Below are 17,466 nucleotides of genomic sequence, written 5' to 3' on the forward strand. Positions count from 1 at the left end.
CTGTGAGCTGTAATGCCATGGCACTCTACCCAGGGGGACAGCTTGAGGCTCTGTCTCAAAAAAAAAAAAAAAAATAAAAATAAATTAATTTACAAGTGGATTATAAAACTATTTTTAGGTTATAAAAATGTCTTACTACAGAAGGCATTTGTCAGTTTTACAAAAGAGTCAACACAAAGTATGTTTCGCCTTCCCCTGGTTGATTATTTCCTTTAATTTACCCACAACTTTCCAGGCAAAAATCCACTACATAAAGGAAACTGCACCAACATCGTATGTTACCAAACAACACCAGGGGTTACTTACTGCCTGAAATGAGCCTCCTACACCAAAAGACGCCCTGAGTTTAAGAATTAGTTTATTTTTGGCACATTAAGACATGAATGTAGGAGAAGGGGTTACACTTTAATATACACAAAATTCATTTTGGGGGTTTTTTTGGCTAGGCTAGATCAGATACCCAAACAGCTACCAAGCTACCAAACCCACCTGGAGGACTTCAGCTCCGGGTCTTAGCTTCTTTTCCTTACTACTTAGGTGTGACAGAAGAGCAAGTGATTCCAACCACCCCAGAAGCAGGAGAGATGATCAAATGTACTGCTCCTAAACATGAGGCTAGAGACACTCAGCAGTGCTAAATTTAAGCTACAATTTTTTAAAGCTGCCCTGAGTAGAAAACATTCTTTATTAAGAGCAACCCATTGTCTCTATTGTCACATCTGTTATGTTTGGTGTTAGTAACTAATACTCTAAGAGGCTTGCTAGAAGGACTGACAACATAACTTATTTGTGTTCATGCCTTTTGATTGACTGTAGAATCTGTTTCAACTCCGGTCTTCAGCACAAATATATGAAATCTAATTCCATATCCTCATCAAAAACATTTATTCTCAATATTTTTTAACTCAGAAAGTCCAAAGTAAAGATTATATAGACCTCAAAGAATGCCCAGAAAACCACTCTCACAAATGTATCATTTCTCTTATCAAATAGAAATATAAAAAAATAGAATGGACAGTATCTAATAGGTTAAAGAAATAACTACAATTAAATTTTTACAAGAGGCTCAGCACCTGTAGCTTAGCGGTTAGGGCGCCAGCCACACATAATGGGGCTGGCGGGTTGGAACCCAGCCCAAGGCCTGCTAAACAACAATGACAACTGCAACAAAAAATAGCCAGGCATTGTGGTGGGCACCTCCCAGCTACTAGGGAGGCTAAGGCAAGAGAATCGCTTAAGCCCAAGAGTTTGAGGTTGCTGTGAACTGTGATGCCACAGCACTCTACCGAGGGTAGCATAATAAGACTCTGTCTCAAAAAAAAAAGAAAAATATTTACAAAAATTAAATTAAATTACAAAAGTTGCAGGAGGGAGGAAACCAGGCATCATTTAGTCTTAACTGATCTTTCAATGTAGTATGTGGACAAAATGGAACTATAGAATCAGAAGACAAAAATGTGTAAAACATATTAAAAGAGGAAGTCTGAAGGCAGCCCCTTACCATCCTACTTACCATCCTAATTTTCTATGATTTTATATAAAACTGTGAAACGATACATAGTATAAGCCACTCAAATTCATATTAAATCAAGGAGGCCTAACTAAGTATTTCAGATAATGTATAAATCTAATTGAACTGGAGAGAGAAGTCATTTAGTGTTGTGGCTATGATTTTTTGCACCATTTGACTGTACTGGAAAAAAATCACTGAACAGGCTTTTTTCAAATTGCTACTGACTATGACTCAATATTTCAGATCTTTGTGTGCCTTCATAGAGATAATGATAACCTTAATTTAGAAAATTACAATGTCAGAGATCATAGCTGTTAAAGGAGCAAAGTTTTGTTTTGATGCTTATGCATTTCTTTTAAGTTTTTATCAGTTATTGTTAGATTTTTAGTCATTAAGTCCTTATAAAACATGTGGGAGTCAGGAAGAGGAAAGAAAGATTAAGATATAGTTTAAGCATATGATGGGTGCAAAAGAGGATTTATTTCCAGTTAGAAAATGGCAATTTGGGGCAGTGCCTGTGATTCAAAGGGGTAGGGTGCCGGCCCCATATGCTGGAGGTGGCAGGTTCAAACCCAGCCCCGGCCAAAAACTGCAAAAAAGAAAAAAAGAAAATGGTAATTTTAGCCATGATGTCACAAAACAATAATATAATAGATGAAAGTTAACTAATATACCAAATGAGATGCAGGGAGGGCAAGTAGTTATTTTATTTTTGAAAGTTGGCTTGGCTCGGCGCCTATAGCTCAACCGGCTAAGGCGCCAGCCACGTACACCTAAGGTGGTGGGTTCGAATCCCCAGCCTGGACCCGCCAAACAACAATGATGGCTGCAACCAAAAAATAGCCGGGCGTTGTGGCGGGCGCCTGTGGTCCCAGCTACTTGGGAGGCGGAGGCAGGAGACTCGCTTGAGCCCAGGAGTTGGAGGTTGCTGTGAGCTGTAATGCCACGGCACTCTGCCCAGGGGGACAGCTTGAGGCTCTGTCTCAAAAAAAAAAAAAAAAAAAAAGAAAGTTGGCTTAAAGAAATTCTCAGTGTTTTATAAGGAAGTCTTAACCTTCTGTAGAGGAAAGAACACAAACTTGGGGGTCTAACAGACCTGGGTTGAATTTCCAGCTCAGCTATTTTAATAAATAGATGTGCCCAGGAAAATTAGGTAACCTTGCAGAGTCTCTGTTTCCTAAATTGCTGGCAGATTATTCTGATAATTAATTTTCCAATGAAGATTAATCACAAACTAGAGTTCTTGAAGGCATTCCTATCCTTTAACGTCTCTTCATAGTATTTGACCGTAAGATGTTGCTCTTTGTTTTGAGACAGATTCTCACTATGTCACCCTTGGTAGAGTGCTGTGGCATCACAGCTCACAGAAACCCCGAACTCTTAGGCTTAAGCGATTCTCTTGCCTCAGCCTCCCAAGTAGCTGGGACTACAGATGCCCATCGCAGTGCCTGGCTAATTTTTTTTGTTGTAGTTGTCATTGTTGTTTGGCAGCCCAGGTGCATGTGGCTAGCGCCCTAGCCCCTGAGCTACAGGCACCAAGCCAAGATGTTGCTTTTAATTGACTTTAAAAAACGTTTGTGTGTGTGTTTTATATATAAAATACACATACACACACAAAGGGCTTTTAAGAGCTGTAAACATTATATATGTGTATTTTATAATTATATGTGTGTGTGTATATATATATAAAGTTTACAACCCTTTAAAATGGATCTTTTATAATTTTTCTAAATTTGTCAAATGTTTACATAATGCTATCTTTAATAGTTCCAACTTTATCCAGTCTTATTTGTATTTGAAGCTTCTAGAAGAGTTAGCCTGTTGCCTGAATCAAATGGCTGGTATGTTTTCCAAACAAACTCAGAAACAGTCAAGATTTTGTAATATCTTTGGAAAAGAGGCTAATCTGATGACTCATAATCCAAGAAAGATCATCTGAATAAATGCACGAACTATCTTGAAAGCCAAAATATTAAAAATAGAACATTTTGGACTGTGAATTATCCGACTAGTCGGCGTTGGGTAAGGGGTTTTGAACTTACTTCACATTAGCAGGATTGCTGGTGGTCAAGTTTGCCAGGGCCAGGGCGGCAGCTTCCCGCACTTCTTCACTGTCACCTTTTAGCAACTGAATTAACTGTGGAATCCCTACCGAAAGAGAAAGGTGACTCTGATAAGGCCCATGTACACTAACGCATGGTACCCTAAAACTGTTCACAGAATTTGCTTCCAGCTTGCTTACCCTGGTTATTGAAAAAATCCTTGCTGGCTGAATTCTCAGACATGGCCGAAATCGCTTGGGAAGCTGCAATCTTAGTTCCATCACTTTCAGAACCCAAAAGGGTGACAAGGCACTTTTCGACCTCTTGTTCGTGAAAAAGTTTTCTGTTTTCAGCTTTCATCAACAAGAAGAAAAATCATTCAGAATTTTGATGCCAAAACTGTGTGAGGATTACTACTTAACCCAGCAAAAGCAGAACGTGAACTCCAATCATTTGCTAGCTTTAATACTGGAGTCTAAACTGGAACTAGACAAACTATATGTCTATTTAACCTTTAGAACACAGCCATCATGCAAGATGAATCATGGGTGCTGCATTTTTTTCCTGTTTCTTATATATAATATCGGCATTATGGCAAAGAAAATTCTGTAATAATAAAGATACTAAATTCAGATTTAGCAAGCACTGAATTAACACCAGTCTTGTGTTTGGCCTGGCACAAAGTGTTCACACAGGCGACCCTGTGATTAAGGACCCAAAGTGATTTCATTGATTGTTATTGAAACAAAACCCCCCATATTTGAAGAATGCCTAAGATGAGCAAATTGGTGAGCTGGATACTTAAGACGCCGTGAAAAGAACTTTACTTCAGAAGAGTAAAGAGTAAGAGAAGTCTTACTTTACTTCAAGAGAAAGTAAAACTGAATAGTAAGAACCCAAGGCTTTAGGAGCTTTCATCTCTGATTGTACTCCATGCTTAAGTAGAAAAAATAAAAATAATTATTTAATTGATAAATTATCATAAATATAATGTAAAAATACATTAGAATGGTTTCCTTATTTGAAAACAAAGTATGTACCATGATATTTACCTTCTTTAAAATATTATATTTGAAACTGAAGTATTTTTTTTTCTTTTTTCTTTTTAGACAGACTCTTAAGCTGTCTCCCTGGGTAGAGTGCCATGCTGTCATAGCTTACAGCAACCTCCAACTCTTGGGCTCAAGTCATCCTCTTGCCTCAGTTTTTCCATTTTTAATAGAAACAGGGTTTTGCTCTTGCTCAGGCTGGTCTTGAACTCCAAATTCAAGCAATCCACCCTCCTCGGCCTCCCAAAGTGTTAGGATTATAGGCATGAGACATCGTGTCTGGCCAATGTATTTCTAATGTTCTTTTGTTCCCTAAACATTTTTTCTCTTAATTTAGTTTGATATTTTATACATAACAAATTCATTACTCTCTAGGAGGCCAAGGAGGGTGGATTGTCTGAGCTCATGGGTTCAAGACCAGCCTGAGCAAGAGCAAGACCCTGTCTCTAAAACTAGCTGGTTGTTGAGGCAGGTGCCTGTAGTCCCAGCTACAAGGGAAGCTGAGGCAAGAGAATCACTTGAGCCCAAGAATTTGAGGACGCTAGGGCATTCTACCAAGGGTGACAAAGCAAAACTGTCTCAAAAACAAAACAAAACAAATTCATTACTATACTACCATAGATATTGCATTAAACTGAATTAGAATATGAAAACCTATTTTTGGTTTTGTGTTGCATTATTTGAAATAATTTTTTATTTACTATTTTGTGGCCTGGTTAATTCTAAAGAAGTTATTATTTATTAGAATGTATACCAGCAATCCAAACTTGGTTTTAATGCCATAAAGAGGTACCAGAGACTAGTATGAAAAAAGGAATTTACAAATAACTCCTTGCTAAATTATTTATAGTTACTTCAAAAACTTTGCCGCAGATTTGATTCTCCGTTAATAACATTTATAAAGTTTATAAAATTAACCTTTAGAAAGTCAATTTTCATGATTAAAATAGAAGAACGTGTGATATGTGCTCTTAGGACATTAATATTTGAGAGAAGAATATTCTATTAGAATAAGAATCTCTGCAAAAAAATGTTGATAATTTAGATTACACCATCTCATGTGGAATGTCTTTATTTCTTATACACATCTGAATTAACTTTTTTCCAAGGCTATTTTCAGTAATTAATAGCAATTAACTTTCCACTTTAAAGTTGTTATTTCTTCCTTCCATAACAACGATTCCAAAAAATAGCCCTTTTTCATAGAAGCAGAATTATATTCAGATGGCACCATATTTGCAAATACCTTTGGTCTTTGTTCATCAGATACACAGATGTATACTAAGCAATCTGGCCAAAACTGGCACAGGCTGTTACTAACACTTCTGCTCATTCTTCTTAAACCAATCGGGAGCCACACTATAATCCTATCATTTTAATTCCTTGCTATTTTCATTTAACATTAGAATTCAGGCATGACTGTGTTTCATTAAAAAAAGCTGCATTTAGTACCTTAAATCTCAAGTATGTGGCTCCTAAAACATTTTAAAATATATGTAATCTTTATTATTTTTCACTAAAGATATAATATCTGAAATTTTGCTAGAGTCTCTGGTGTAAAATGTTTAGATTTATCATTAAGGCTTCCCAGATGGCTCTAAACCAGAGTTCCTAAACAGTACTCTTAGCATGGATTCCATCAGAAAAATCAGCCAAAATAATTAATCTGTAAAGACTAACTTTGGAGTGTATAGTTGTTGCATTCAAAAAACAATATATATGCAATTATTGGAAAGATTTTTTTTTTAAATAATGTAAATAAATTACTGTAGGCAATTAGTTTCTCAACCCTGCTGGGAGGGCTCTCAAAATCCAGCTGGGTTTGCTAAACCTCAAATGTGCTGACTGCAGCGTGGCTATAATAGATTTACAAGATGAATTAACTTATAAACCAAGTACTTTCATTGAATTACTACACCAAGAAGTAAAGTATTTGTGTTTTAATTACGCAGATCATAAAGATGGCAACATAGTTATGGTACTAATCGAATGATGGTCTTTAACAATAATATTTGTTCCCTATCACTAAAATAAAAAGCATGAGGCTTCATTACTGAAAATAAATCTGTATGTAATGATGCTTTTCTTCACCCATTCTCAGTAGTTGCTATTGTGCCACCTTTGCTCCTGCTGAGATGTTAATGCCAGTTCATAAACCTCATAGCAACATAGTAATTAACACCTTCCTCCTACTGGTGCCAGGTCAAAGGCATATGGATTTGGACTTCCCACAGGGGGGATGCATGTTAAAGCTTTACACAACAAACAAAACTCGGAGACTGTGTTTTGTGCTAGTGACAGTGCACGACCTCATCTAAAAAGAATTCTTATGATGATAAAGAGTAACAAAAAGTTATAAATTAATATTGATAGGTATCTTGTTCTTAACACTGTAAGGAACAATGCCAAAATCTACTTATGAGTGGAGTTTTCCAACTGGGAGAAATTTTTAAGACTCCTCTAAGATTATTTACATTCAATATAGAAATACTTTGTTAATTCTTGTTAAGCTTTTAGAGTTCACCATTGTAACTAATAGAAAATAAGACACGTAGGGTTAAGCTGACGGCATCTGGCAGGTAGGGGTCATATGGTGGATTATACAAAAGATTAGACAAGAAATACAAAGAGAAGGCATAGTCTAGAATCCAGGTTAGGAGAGGGAAGAAGAGATGGCGATGGTGGATCTGACCAGGGAAACACAGTAAAGAGGTAAATAAATCAACAAAAAAAAGAGAATAATCAGGCAATTGAGGAAGCTATCCTCTAGCACTGGCCCACGGATGTCGCTTCTGGCCTACTATCATGTTCTGATCAGAAGTGGGCAGTTCCACCCACAAGGGCCTTCAGATCCTTAGGGGAATTCTGTTCTGGAAGGAAGAGATTTTCTCAAGAGATCTGTGCTTCCAACCAGAAGAGGGTTCACTCTTAAGGATCTACTAGGATGGATATATGGACAGAGAGAAAGCTTTAATCTTTAAGGAATCATATATCTTTGCAGTGGTTCTCAGCCATCCTAATGCCACAACCCTTTAATATAGTTCCTCATGTTGTGGTGACCCCCCCAACCACAAAATTATTATTACTTTCATTGCTACTTCATAACTGAAATATGTGTTTTCTGATGGTGTTAGGCAACCCCTGTGAAAGGGTCATTCAACCCCCAAAGGGGTCACGACCCATAGGTTGAGAACTGCTGGTCTAGAGATTCCTAGAATCAAGGTTTAGAACAGCTGTGTCAAGGATATATGAAAATCAAACCACCTCTGGCCCCATTGGATTTGACGTATTTTTCCAGTGAGTTTGTACAAACACCAAAGGTGGAAACAATTTAGGGAGAAAGGAGACTCTGCCGAAGTGGATGGAGGAAAGTTACTACAAGTTACTACTGGAGGGAGTCAAATTATAACATACAAGCCTTAGGCATAGTAAGGTGAAATCTGCAAGACAGTGGTGAGTGAGCCCTCCTGTGATACACATGGTCAGCTGGTTGAGTGATGTTAGGGTGGATGTTAATCTCTCCCATCTGGAAAATGGAGATTCCGCTAACCAACAGAAGTTAACTTTTACGCTGTGCTTGCCTGGTCTTCTAAAGTAGCAGGGTCAGGTTACCTTAGTTCATGCACAGGTTGTTGCTTTAATCTTCCATAATAGAGTCAGATGAAAGTCTGGTGTGAAGAAACTGACAGCACATTTAACTCACAGCAGGCTAGACCAGGTTAAAGCGGGAGAAATTACATTTTCTAATTTCTTAAGGTCAGAAGGAGAACACAGTGATGTTATTGACACCTTGAAAATGAACATGATTAGAAAATTTGATTTCCCCTCTAAATCTTGCCAATGTAGGAGCACGGATACCAAAAGGTCAAAACAGGATTTCCAAAATCAAAATCCAGACAAAGGGCCTAAACCAGAGCAAAGGAGTACAAAATTATGGTCTAGCCTACGTTACATGCTCGAGAACACGATGGAGGCTGCCCGAGCAAGAACAAACTAATAATCAATGGCCGTGTGGTTGCATTAATATAAAATGGGAGACTCTCCAGTAGCCAGTGAGCACATCTGGACTTGATCCTCATTATTCTAGTTCAAGTGGCAAATAGTTCTTAATTCTTAGGGCTCAAGGATCCAGAAAACACAGAAGGGCTTCGAGCAGTCCATGAACTCCCTGAATTATACACAGAATGTTGTGCATATGTTTATTTTGGGAAGGTTACACTTTGTACAGATTGTCAAAGGAATTCAAGACTCCTCAAAGATGAGTCTGGGAAATGCAGTTGGACGGGATCGGAAGCTGCCAAAAATGCAGGCAGGAACTCAGGAGACAGGTCAGAATTAGAAACAATTCCACAGCAAATAAGGAGGCAGCTGAAACATTAGTCAGAAGTGAGATTGCTTGGGGAGATTTAAAAGAGAACAAGACAGGGAACAGGAAGGCAAGTTTAACAATGAAATGGTGAGCAGAGGAGAGGAAGCCGGCAAAGCTGAAGGGATGGTCTGATAAGCAGGAGAACAATCAGGAGAGAGAGGTGTTTGGGCAGCCAAAGAATGAAGAGCTTTGAGGAAGAAGGGGCAATCAGCGGTGAGGAACACCACACAGAGATCAAGTGAAAGAGCCCTGTAGGATTTAGGAGCTGGGAGGTCAATGTCAAATTCTACAAGGACTATTTTGGCAGAATGATGGAAGCACAAGTCATATAGGTTAAGCCATGGAAATGAGAGGAAGAGGTTGGGCTGTTTAAAACCTACTGGTCTGTCAAAGAGGCTGACTGAAACGAAAAGAAGAAAAAGAGGACCCTGGGGCAAGGGCAAGAGAAGAAGAAAGAAATTTCTATAACTCACCCCTGGTCAACAAACAATTACGGGCCTCGCAGAATGTTCCAAACTTCTATTAACCTCCTCCTGTGTGACCAGTGGCATGTGGAGAAGACAGAACTTTGGTGTTGCAACATTATACCAGAGAAAAGTCTCATCATCATCCAAAACTGGGCTACAGGATTCCATTGCCACCTCAGTTGATGGGGAGAAGGGGGAGAAGGCACCTGTAAGCCTTGTCTTTCATCAGAGCCAGGCCTAGACAGAGCACTCTGTATTGTGTTGTGAACACTGATAGCCGAAATTAGGAAAGACTACAAAACAGGATGAAAGACAGAGAGCAGAGACGGTTTGAATATAACAAGTATTCCTGGGGAAAAGATTAAATGGAACTATAACAGTTAAGAATACAATAGAAAAATACACTTTCCTGAGTTAGGGGAAAAGTCTGCAGATCAAAAGGCTTCACTGTGTTGAACACCCTGGAGGGGGAACTCAGACACATTTTGGCAAAATTTTTGAACTCACAAGATAAAAAAAATCTACCCCAATATAAGGGGGAAAAAACCGCCACCTATACAAAACAAATTGAAATCAGGCTGGCCTCAGACTTGGACTCTACGCAAGCAAGATTTACAGATATTTAAGGAAAAAATATTTTGACACAAGAATTCCAAACCCAGTTAAATTGTCATATATGTTTGAAGGCAATAAATTTATTCAGAAGATGAGATCTCAAAATCACACCATTCTTGAATATTTGAAAAAAGATTATTTTACTGAAAAAATATACTTTGAGAAATCAATCTAAAATAAAGTTTTAAGAATAGATAAGCTTTATTATGAGAAATTAACGATGTACAGAGAAACAGATTCAATGTGTACATAATTCTAAATCACAAATGTGGATAAAATTGAATGCAATGGCAAAGTGAGTCCTATAAAAGAGAGGTTTATAGATTTGAGAGGAGAATCTATAACAGGCGTCCTCCAACTGTGGCCCGTGGGCCACATGTGGCTCACCTAAGACATTTATCCAGCCCGCAGGGTGTTTTTGCCGCCTTAGCAGCTGACTCGTCCTGGCCCACAGTCCGGCCCTCCAACGGTCTGAGGGACAGTGAACTGGACCCCTGTTTAAAAAGTTTGAGGACCCTTGATCTATAACCTCCTGTTAAATTTATAAATATCAGAAAGAGTTGTAGAAGCAAAATTACTAAGTATCTTAAACAACTATACAACTTTATCTTTAAAACATTTTAAGAATTTTTTAAATATGTAAGAGGTAAAGCAAACAGCTTAAGAAATAAAAGAGCAAAAGCTTAAAACATGAAATTAGAATAAGGCCAAATATAGTAGTTATAAATACAAATCTAAAAATATTTCTTTGCCTTGCCCTTTGGACCTAGTTAGTGCTAGTGAAGGTTTCCCAGCATTGCTAATCTGTGGCTACCTCATCATCCCCTGTGTGTCGTCCTCACCCCAACTATACTTCTGAAAGTAGTTCCTTCTTTCATCTCTAGTTATGCCATCTGGAGTTTGCACAACTCTTTTTCTGCCGAGACCATGCTGGATAATACATAACAATCTTACAATCAATTAGAATTTAAAGGTAAAGAGTGGCAAGTGAGATTTTTTTAAAAACATAATAATGGATATTAAACAACATCAAATAAAGCAAAGTTGCTTAAAGTAAAATTATAAGAGAAAATCGACAAAAATAACAAGGAGAATGTCTAACGTATCACTCATATATGGTATATCAAGTAGATAAAAGAGTAAAGACAAAAAGAACTGCACAATGTAATTTATAAAGTTGGCCTAAAGATAAATATCAAACTCTGTATTCTACAGGAAATACATCTTTTTTTTGTCAATTCAACATATGTTTATTCGGCTCCTTCACTGTCTATCCTTATCTTCTAGGACAGTGCCTTACATACAGCACACACATAATAAATGGTCGTTAAATCATAAGCAGAGTGCAGCTTTCTAAGATTTAATAGAATACTTGTATACATTGGTCTTTGACTAGGCTTTAAAGAAAATATAATACTAGACTTGAAGCAACATTTGCATTTAAAAACTAGAAATCAGAAATGTTAGCATTTAAAATGAAAGATGTTTGAGCTCTAGGTCCTAAGAAAAAGGACCTGAGGTTCACTGTAGAGTGTTCCCTTGAAGGGCTGGCCAAGTATGCCAATGTAGTTAAGAGAATGACTAAAATTCATAAGACTGTGAGTGGTGCCTGTGGCTCAAAGGAGCAGAGTGCTGGCCCCATATGTCAGAGGTGGCAGGTTCAAACCCAGCCTTGGCCCAAAACTGCATAAGATTGAAATTGAAAATAATCATAAATAACTTCTCTTTATATTATATACAGTGATGTGCATATATTTTTTTTTGGCCGGGGCTGGGTTTGAACCCGCCGCCTCCAGCATATGGGGCCAGCACCCCATCCTTTTGAGCCACAGGCACTGCCTGATGATGCATATTTTTTAAGTACTTTTCATAATACTTATGAAACACACTTCAAGGAGGGTATCATAAAATAGAGAAAGTCCCAAAGAGGTAAGAGAATGATCACGGGATAGCCTGAGAACACGGTGTGTAGGGAGAGACTAAACAAAATGTGGATTTTTCAGTCTGGAAAAGGGACAGCTGAAGGGAACGCTGTACAGTCACAAATGACACAAGTGAAGTACAGGCAGATTTAGTCATTCAATTCCAAAATAAAGACTGAGGAGACACGACTTGAAATTGAAATGTGGTTATTTTAGAACTAGCATAAGGAAGTATAATCAGAAAACGTCAGTGCCAGAAGGGACTTAAAGACTGTCTGCTTGACTTCCTTTGCAGTACATAAAAAGAGTGGATTTTAACAGACTGATGCTAGGAAAATTGGATGTCTACACGGAAAAGAATGAAGTTGGATGATTATTTTATACCATATACGAAAATTAACTCAAAATGGATCAAGACCTAACGTAAGAGCTAAAACTATAAAACTCTTAGAAGAAAACATAGGGGAAAATATTTATGACCTGGATCTGATAATGAGTTCTTAGATATGACATCAAAAGCATAGACAACAAAAGAAAAAAATAGATATATTGGACTATATCAAAATTAAAATCTTTTGTGCATCAAGGGACACAATCAACAGAGTGAAAAGACAACCCATGGAGTGAAAGAAAATATTTTCAGGTCACATATTTTGATCAGGGGTTAATATCCAGAATATACAAAGAATCCTACAACTCAACATCATAAAAACAATTTGATTAAAAATGGGTAAAGAACTTAAATAAACATCTCCAAAAAAGATATACAAGTGGCCAATAAGAACATGAAAAAGATGCTCAACATCACTAATCATTAGGGAAATGCAAATCAAGACAAGAGTGAAACACAACCTCACATCCATCAGGATGGCTACTGCGAAAAAATAAAAACTGAGAATAGCATATTTACACCTGTTGAGTATAGTGCCCACTATCCAGGTGAAGGGAACACGTATAATTTTGACCCAGTCTGTATGAATACAAAGAATGTAAACAAAACATATGCACCCCCTTACTAATCTGAAATTTAAAAACTAAAAACTAAAAAAAAAAAAAAAGAAATGCAGAGCATAACAAGTGTCAGATAGGATATGGAGAAATTACAACTCTGTGCTCTGTGGGTCGAATGTAACATGGTGCAGCTGCTATGGAAAACAATATGGCAGTTCCTTAAAATATTAAAAAGACTATTACCATATGGTTCAGCAATTCTAGGCACATGTCCAAAAGAAAGTGGAGACTCAAAGAGGTGTTTGTACATCTACGTTCATAGCAGCATTATTCACAACAGCCAAAAGGCCAAAGCAACCCAACTGTCCATCAATGGGTGAATGGATTTGTGTGTACAGACTCATAAATAGGATATTTTTCAGCCTTAAAAAGGTAGAAAATTCTAACACCTGCTATAAGTGGATGAATCTTGAAGACGTCATGCTAACTGCTTTACACTCACAAAAGGCCATGTATTGTGTGATTTTATGTATATGAGCCATCTAGAGTAATTCAATTTATAGAAATAGGAAGTAGAATCGTGGTTGCCAAGAGCTGGGGGGAGGAGAGAAGAGGGAAGTTACTATTTAACAAGTATAAAGTTTTACTTTTTGCTATACACAAAGAGTCCCGTGGAAGGACAGAGGACAGTAGTACAAAAATGTGAATGTATTTAATGCCACTGCACACTTACAAATCGTTATAATGGCCATAAATTTTACATTATGTATATTTTACCATGATTTTGTTTTTATGGAACTCATTTCCTTTTCTCCAACCACAACCTGCTTCTTCAATTTCCATTTCTGTGAGTCGCTCCATTTTACTCCCAGTTGTCCAAACCAGAAACTTAGCTTCACCCTCGACATTATCCACTTCCACCCTTAACCCACGCAGGTTCAACAAATCCTCAGAGACCCCTCAGTGTGGCCAGCGCTGTGCTGGAGGTTCTCCTTGCAAAAGGCCTGGAGCCCACCATGACCACACATCTCTGCTTCAGGCACCTTCGTGTCTCACCCAGATTAGCACGGCAACCCCTTCCTAGTCGTCTCTGTCTGGTCCTACAAGCTTCAAACCTCTTCTCCACTTTGTTGCAAAAGTGCTTTCTTTAAAAAGTCAAAATCTGTAATGTTCCTCCCTTCTCTAAGCCATTCCAATGGCTCTTTGTTCCCAGTAAAGTCCAAAGTCCTTCACTTGGCCTATAGCCCCCTGCAGCATTCGGCCCCTCACTGCCTCAACAGCCTGAACTCTCAGGTTTCCACATCCTACACACCTGCCATTCTGAAAACTTTCAGTTGTGGAACTGACCAGGTTCTCTCTCTCCCCTGACCTTTACACACTGTTCCTTCTTAGAGAACTTCTGGTCCCCCTCTATCCTACCTGGACCCTCTTTGCCCAGCCACTTTGTATGCTTCACTCCAAGTCCCAGCACATAGAAAGACTTCTCTGACCCAAGCTTGTATGGGGCAGCCTTCCTGGGGGAATCTTCTGTTTCTTTCATTCAATTCTTTTAACACTGCAGTGTGCTGGTCTGTTTACTTGACTGTTCTGGGTTGGAGCCCAACAAGCCATTAACAACTGAATAAACAAACGGGTCTGGACAGGCTGTACTTCATAACTGGTTTAGGCTCACATAACTGGGTCATGACAGTGTCAGGTGTGGAACTAGCACAAGGACCCAACCACCAGGAGGAACTTTGGCTGGTGCACCTGCCAACACCATGGCAATGAGAGGAGACATCACAGGAGCCCAAGAAGGGCTGAAACAGACTCAGAAGGACCCGACCATGCTGACACACATAAAGATTCTCCAAAGAGAAGCTGAGATACGCCAAAACTGTGGGCTTGATGTTGCCCGTATCTTCCTGTTACACCTCTCCTTGAGTCTCCATTAGCTAAAGAAGGGCTGGAATAGAAAGAAAACACAACTGGCCAGCTCTAGGAATGTCTAAATTCCATTGGACAGAATACTGAATAAACGAACTTTTGCCAATATTAAAAACCTTAATTTCACAACCTGTCTTTCGATTGGACATTTATACTGTGACTCCGGAGGCCCCCCTGTGCCTACTACATGCAGGATAGTAAAGTTCTGCTGAACGATTTAAAGCTTTGCCTTGGGGAAATCCAGGAGGAGCTGGGAAGGAAGTATATCCCATCCTCATAGGCATACATACAGATGTGAGTACACACACCGAGAATATCAATCACCTAAAATAGTTAACACTGTCATCATTTGTAAGAGTAGTGATGTGGAAGGGGAAAAATAAAATCACATCTTTTATTAAATAAAAGACTCCAAATATACATAAATTAAAACTATAATTTCATCTTCAGTGTTCCTGATGTAATTAATCTCTCATAGTTTACAGATTTATGTCAACATAGCTTGTCACCGAAGTGGAAATTGCATTATGTATATAGTATGAGTGTATTACTTTTCAGAGCTATAAAACATAGCCCTACTAGGCTCTGGCTGAAACTTGAAAATGACTTTATAGGTATCATTCTGAATGTGAATTTCTTCAAACAATACCTTCAGGCTCAGAAACAATGCATACATTCTATATAATCCCACAAGTTCAAGAAAAAGAAAGGCTTAAAACTTAATTTAAGAATATGTTTTTTTAAAATAAGATTATAATTAAATCATATGGAATTTATTATATCCCTGACAAAGCAATTTCCACATTAACTCATGAGAAGTGAGATGAGTTTGGCCTTCAGAAGTACAGAACAATTCTTAAATAGTTATTTAAAGCAAATACTTCAGCATTTGTTATACTGGTCAAAATTAAGAATACAAGAGGAAATACGTGTACTTAGTTTATATAAAATGAGATGTACCATCATAAGCTGCTTTAGTGATTGCTTTGGCTGCATTCTTCTGCACATCAGGAATTGTAGAGTTTTCTGCAAATGACAGGAGCTTTTTAAGATTCCCTGTCTGCTGGATCATCACCATAGTATCCAAATCTTCAAGGCAATTGGCTATCACTGAAAGTGCTTCTACATGAAGGTCATTCAACTCCTAATAAAAGTCAATACAACTTTAAAAAGCTATACTAAAAGAAATTTATGCTTCCCAAATTTTACTACAAGAGAGACATAATATAATTAATTTTGCTGTGACCGAGGCCTCAGAGTTTTGTTTATCAAAGTAATATCACTCTTCCTAACCATTTGCCTCACCTTTTCTCATTTCCCTTACTCCAAAATGTTTTATGGAAGCCATGACTCAGTGCCTGTAGCTCAGCAGCTAGGGCACCAGCCACATACACCAAAGCTGGCGGGTTCAAACCCAGCCCGGGCCTGCCAAACAACAATGACAACTACAACCAAAACCAAAACAAAAAAAATAGCCAGGTGTTGTGATGGTCGCCTATAGTCCCAAGTACTTGGGAGACTGAGGCAGGAGAATCACTTAAGCCCAGGAGTTGGAGATTGCTGTGAGCTGTGATGCCACAGCACTCTACTGAGAGTAACATGGTGAGACTCTGCCTCTAAATAAATAAATAAATAAATAAACAAAATGTTTTATGGGAAACCAAATAATGCTTAAGAGAATACTTCCAATAATAGTAGCCAATGAAGTTGTTCCTATAAACTTCTACCAAAAACAATTTTAAAATCTGCACAAAGTATTTTTTGAAAAGCAAACAGAAGCTGATGAAAATATATTTCTTAAAATTTACAACTGGGAAGTATTGTGAGTTTGTGGCTTTCTTGCCTGAGCCCAGCAACAGTGGACAGCCATAGCCTTACTTAAACAGCCAGGAATTTAAGGGAAAAATTCAGAAAGTGGGAGAAGTACAGAAAGGATGACCCACTCGAACCACACAGCATTGCTTCTCACCAAAGAACTCACTTCACTGCAAAAAAATTGTAGCAATGGGCTCATGTTCACGGCATTCACTGGTTTACCATTTCCCCGCCTTCCTGAAGCAGCCTGCTTGATAGAATGGCCTTTTGAAGACTCAGGTACAGCACAGGGTTAAAATACTACGTGCCTTGTAGGGCTGGGGCAAGGTTCTCTAGGAAGCTATCTGTGCTCTGAATTGCTCAGATCTCCGGTTCACCAGACTATATATGCACGGAGGGGACTCCAGGGACCCTCGTGAAGATAAACAGGCAGGGACTAGAAAGTAATATATCTTGTCCTTGAAAGAAAGAGCTGTACTAGGTGAGTTGTTTAATTTACTGCTTTTTAAATAGAGTGCATTCCCCAAGCCAGGCACAGCTTAGCTGGCAGAAAGCTGAAGCCTTAGTAGCCTGAAGTGTCAGAGGTCAGAGGCTGAGGCTGACAGAGGAGCCGAGGCTGACCACCAAACCACAGACGCGGCTCTGGGGACACCTCTAGGGAGTCAGGCTGAAACCAGCGGCAACTAGAAACTGGAAGAAGTGAGCAGATATACCGGCTGTTGCCACATTATGAGAGAAAAAGAATTTATAGCTCACTGCCTCCTAGAACAAACTGTCAACAATCCTCGGAAGAACAC

The 17,466-nt window shown here is 38.5% G+C and overlaps 1 protein-coding gene across 3 annotated transcripts in view; it reads right to left on the reverse strand.

The window, feature by feature from the left end:
* Positions 1–17,466, reverse strand: part of ARMC3 (armadillo repeat containing 3) — an 82,334-nt gene that overhangs the window by 44,151 nt on the left and 20,717 nt on the right. For all 3 annotated transcript variants that reach the window (XM_003786759.2, XM_003786757.3, XM_003786758.3), the window contains exons 7-9: positions 15,815–15,998; positions 3,756–3,908; positions 3,556–3,661 (exon numbers count right to left, since the gene is read on the reverse strand). In XM_003786759.2, the coding sequence (XP_003786807.1) occupies positions 3,556–3,661; positions 3,756–3,908; positions 15,815–15,998 (443 nt within the window). The remainder of the gene's footprint in view (positions 1–3,555; positions 3,662–3,755; positions 3,909–15,814; positions 15,999–17,466) is intronic.

This window comes from Otolemur garnettii, unplaced genomic scaffold (assembly GCF_000181295.1).
Source record: "Otolemur garnettii isolate 467f Iridium unplaced genomic scaffold, OtoGar3 scaffold00019, whole genome shotgun sequence".
NCBI classification, from domain to species: Eukaryota; Metazoa; Chordata; class Mammalia; order Primates; family Galagidae; genus Otolemur; species Otolemur garnettii.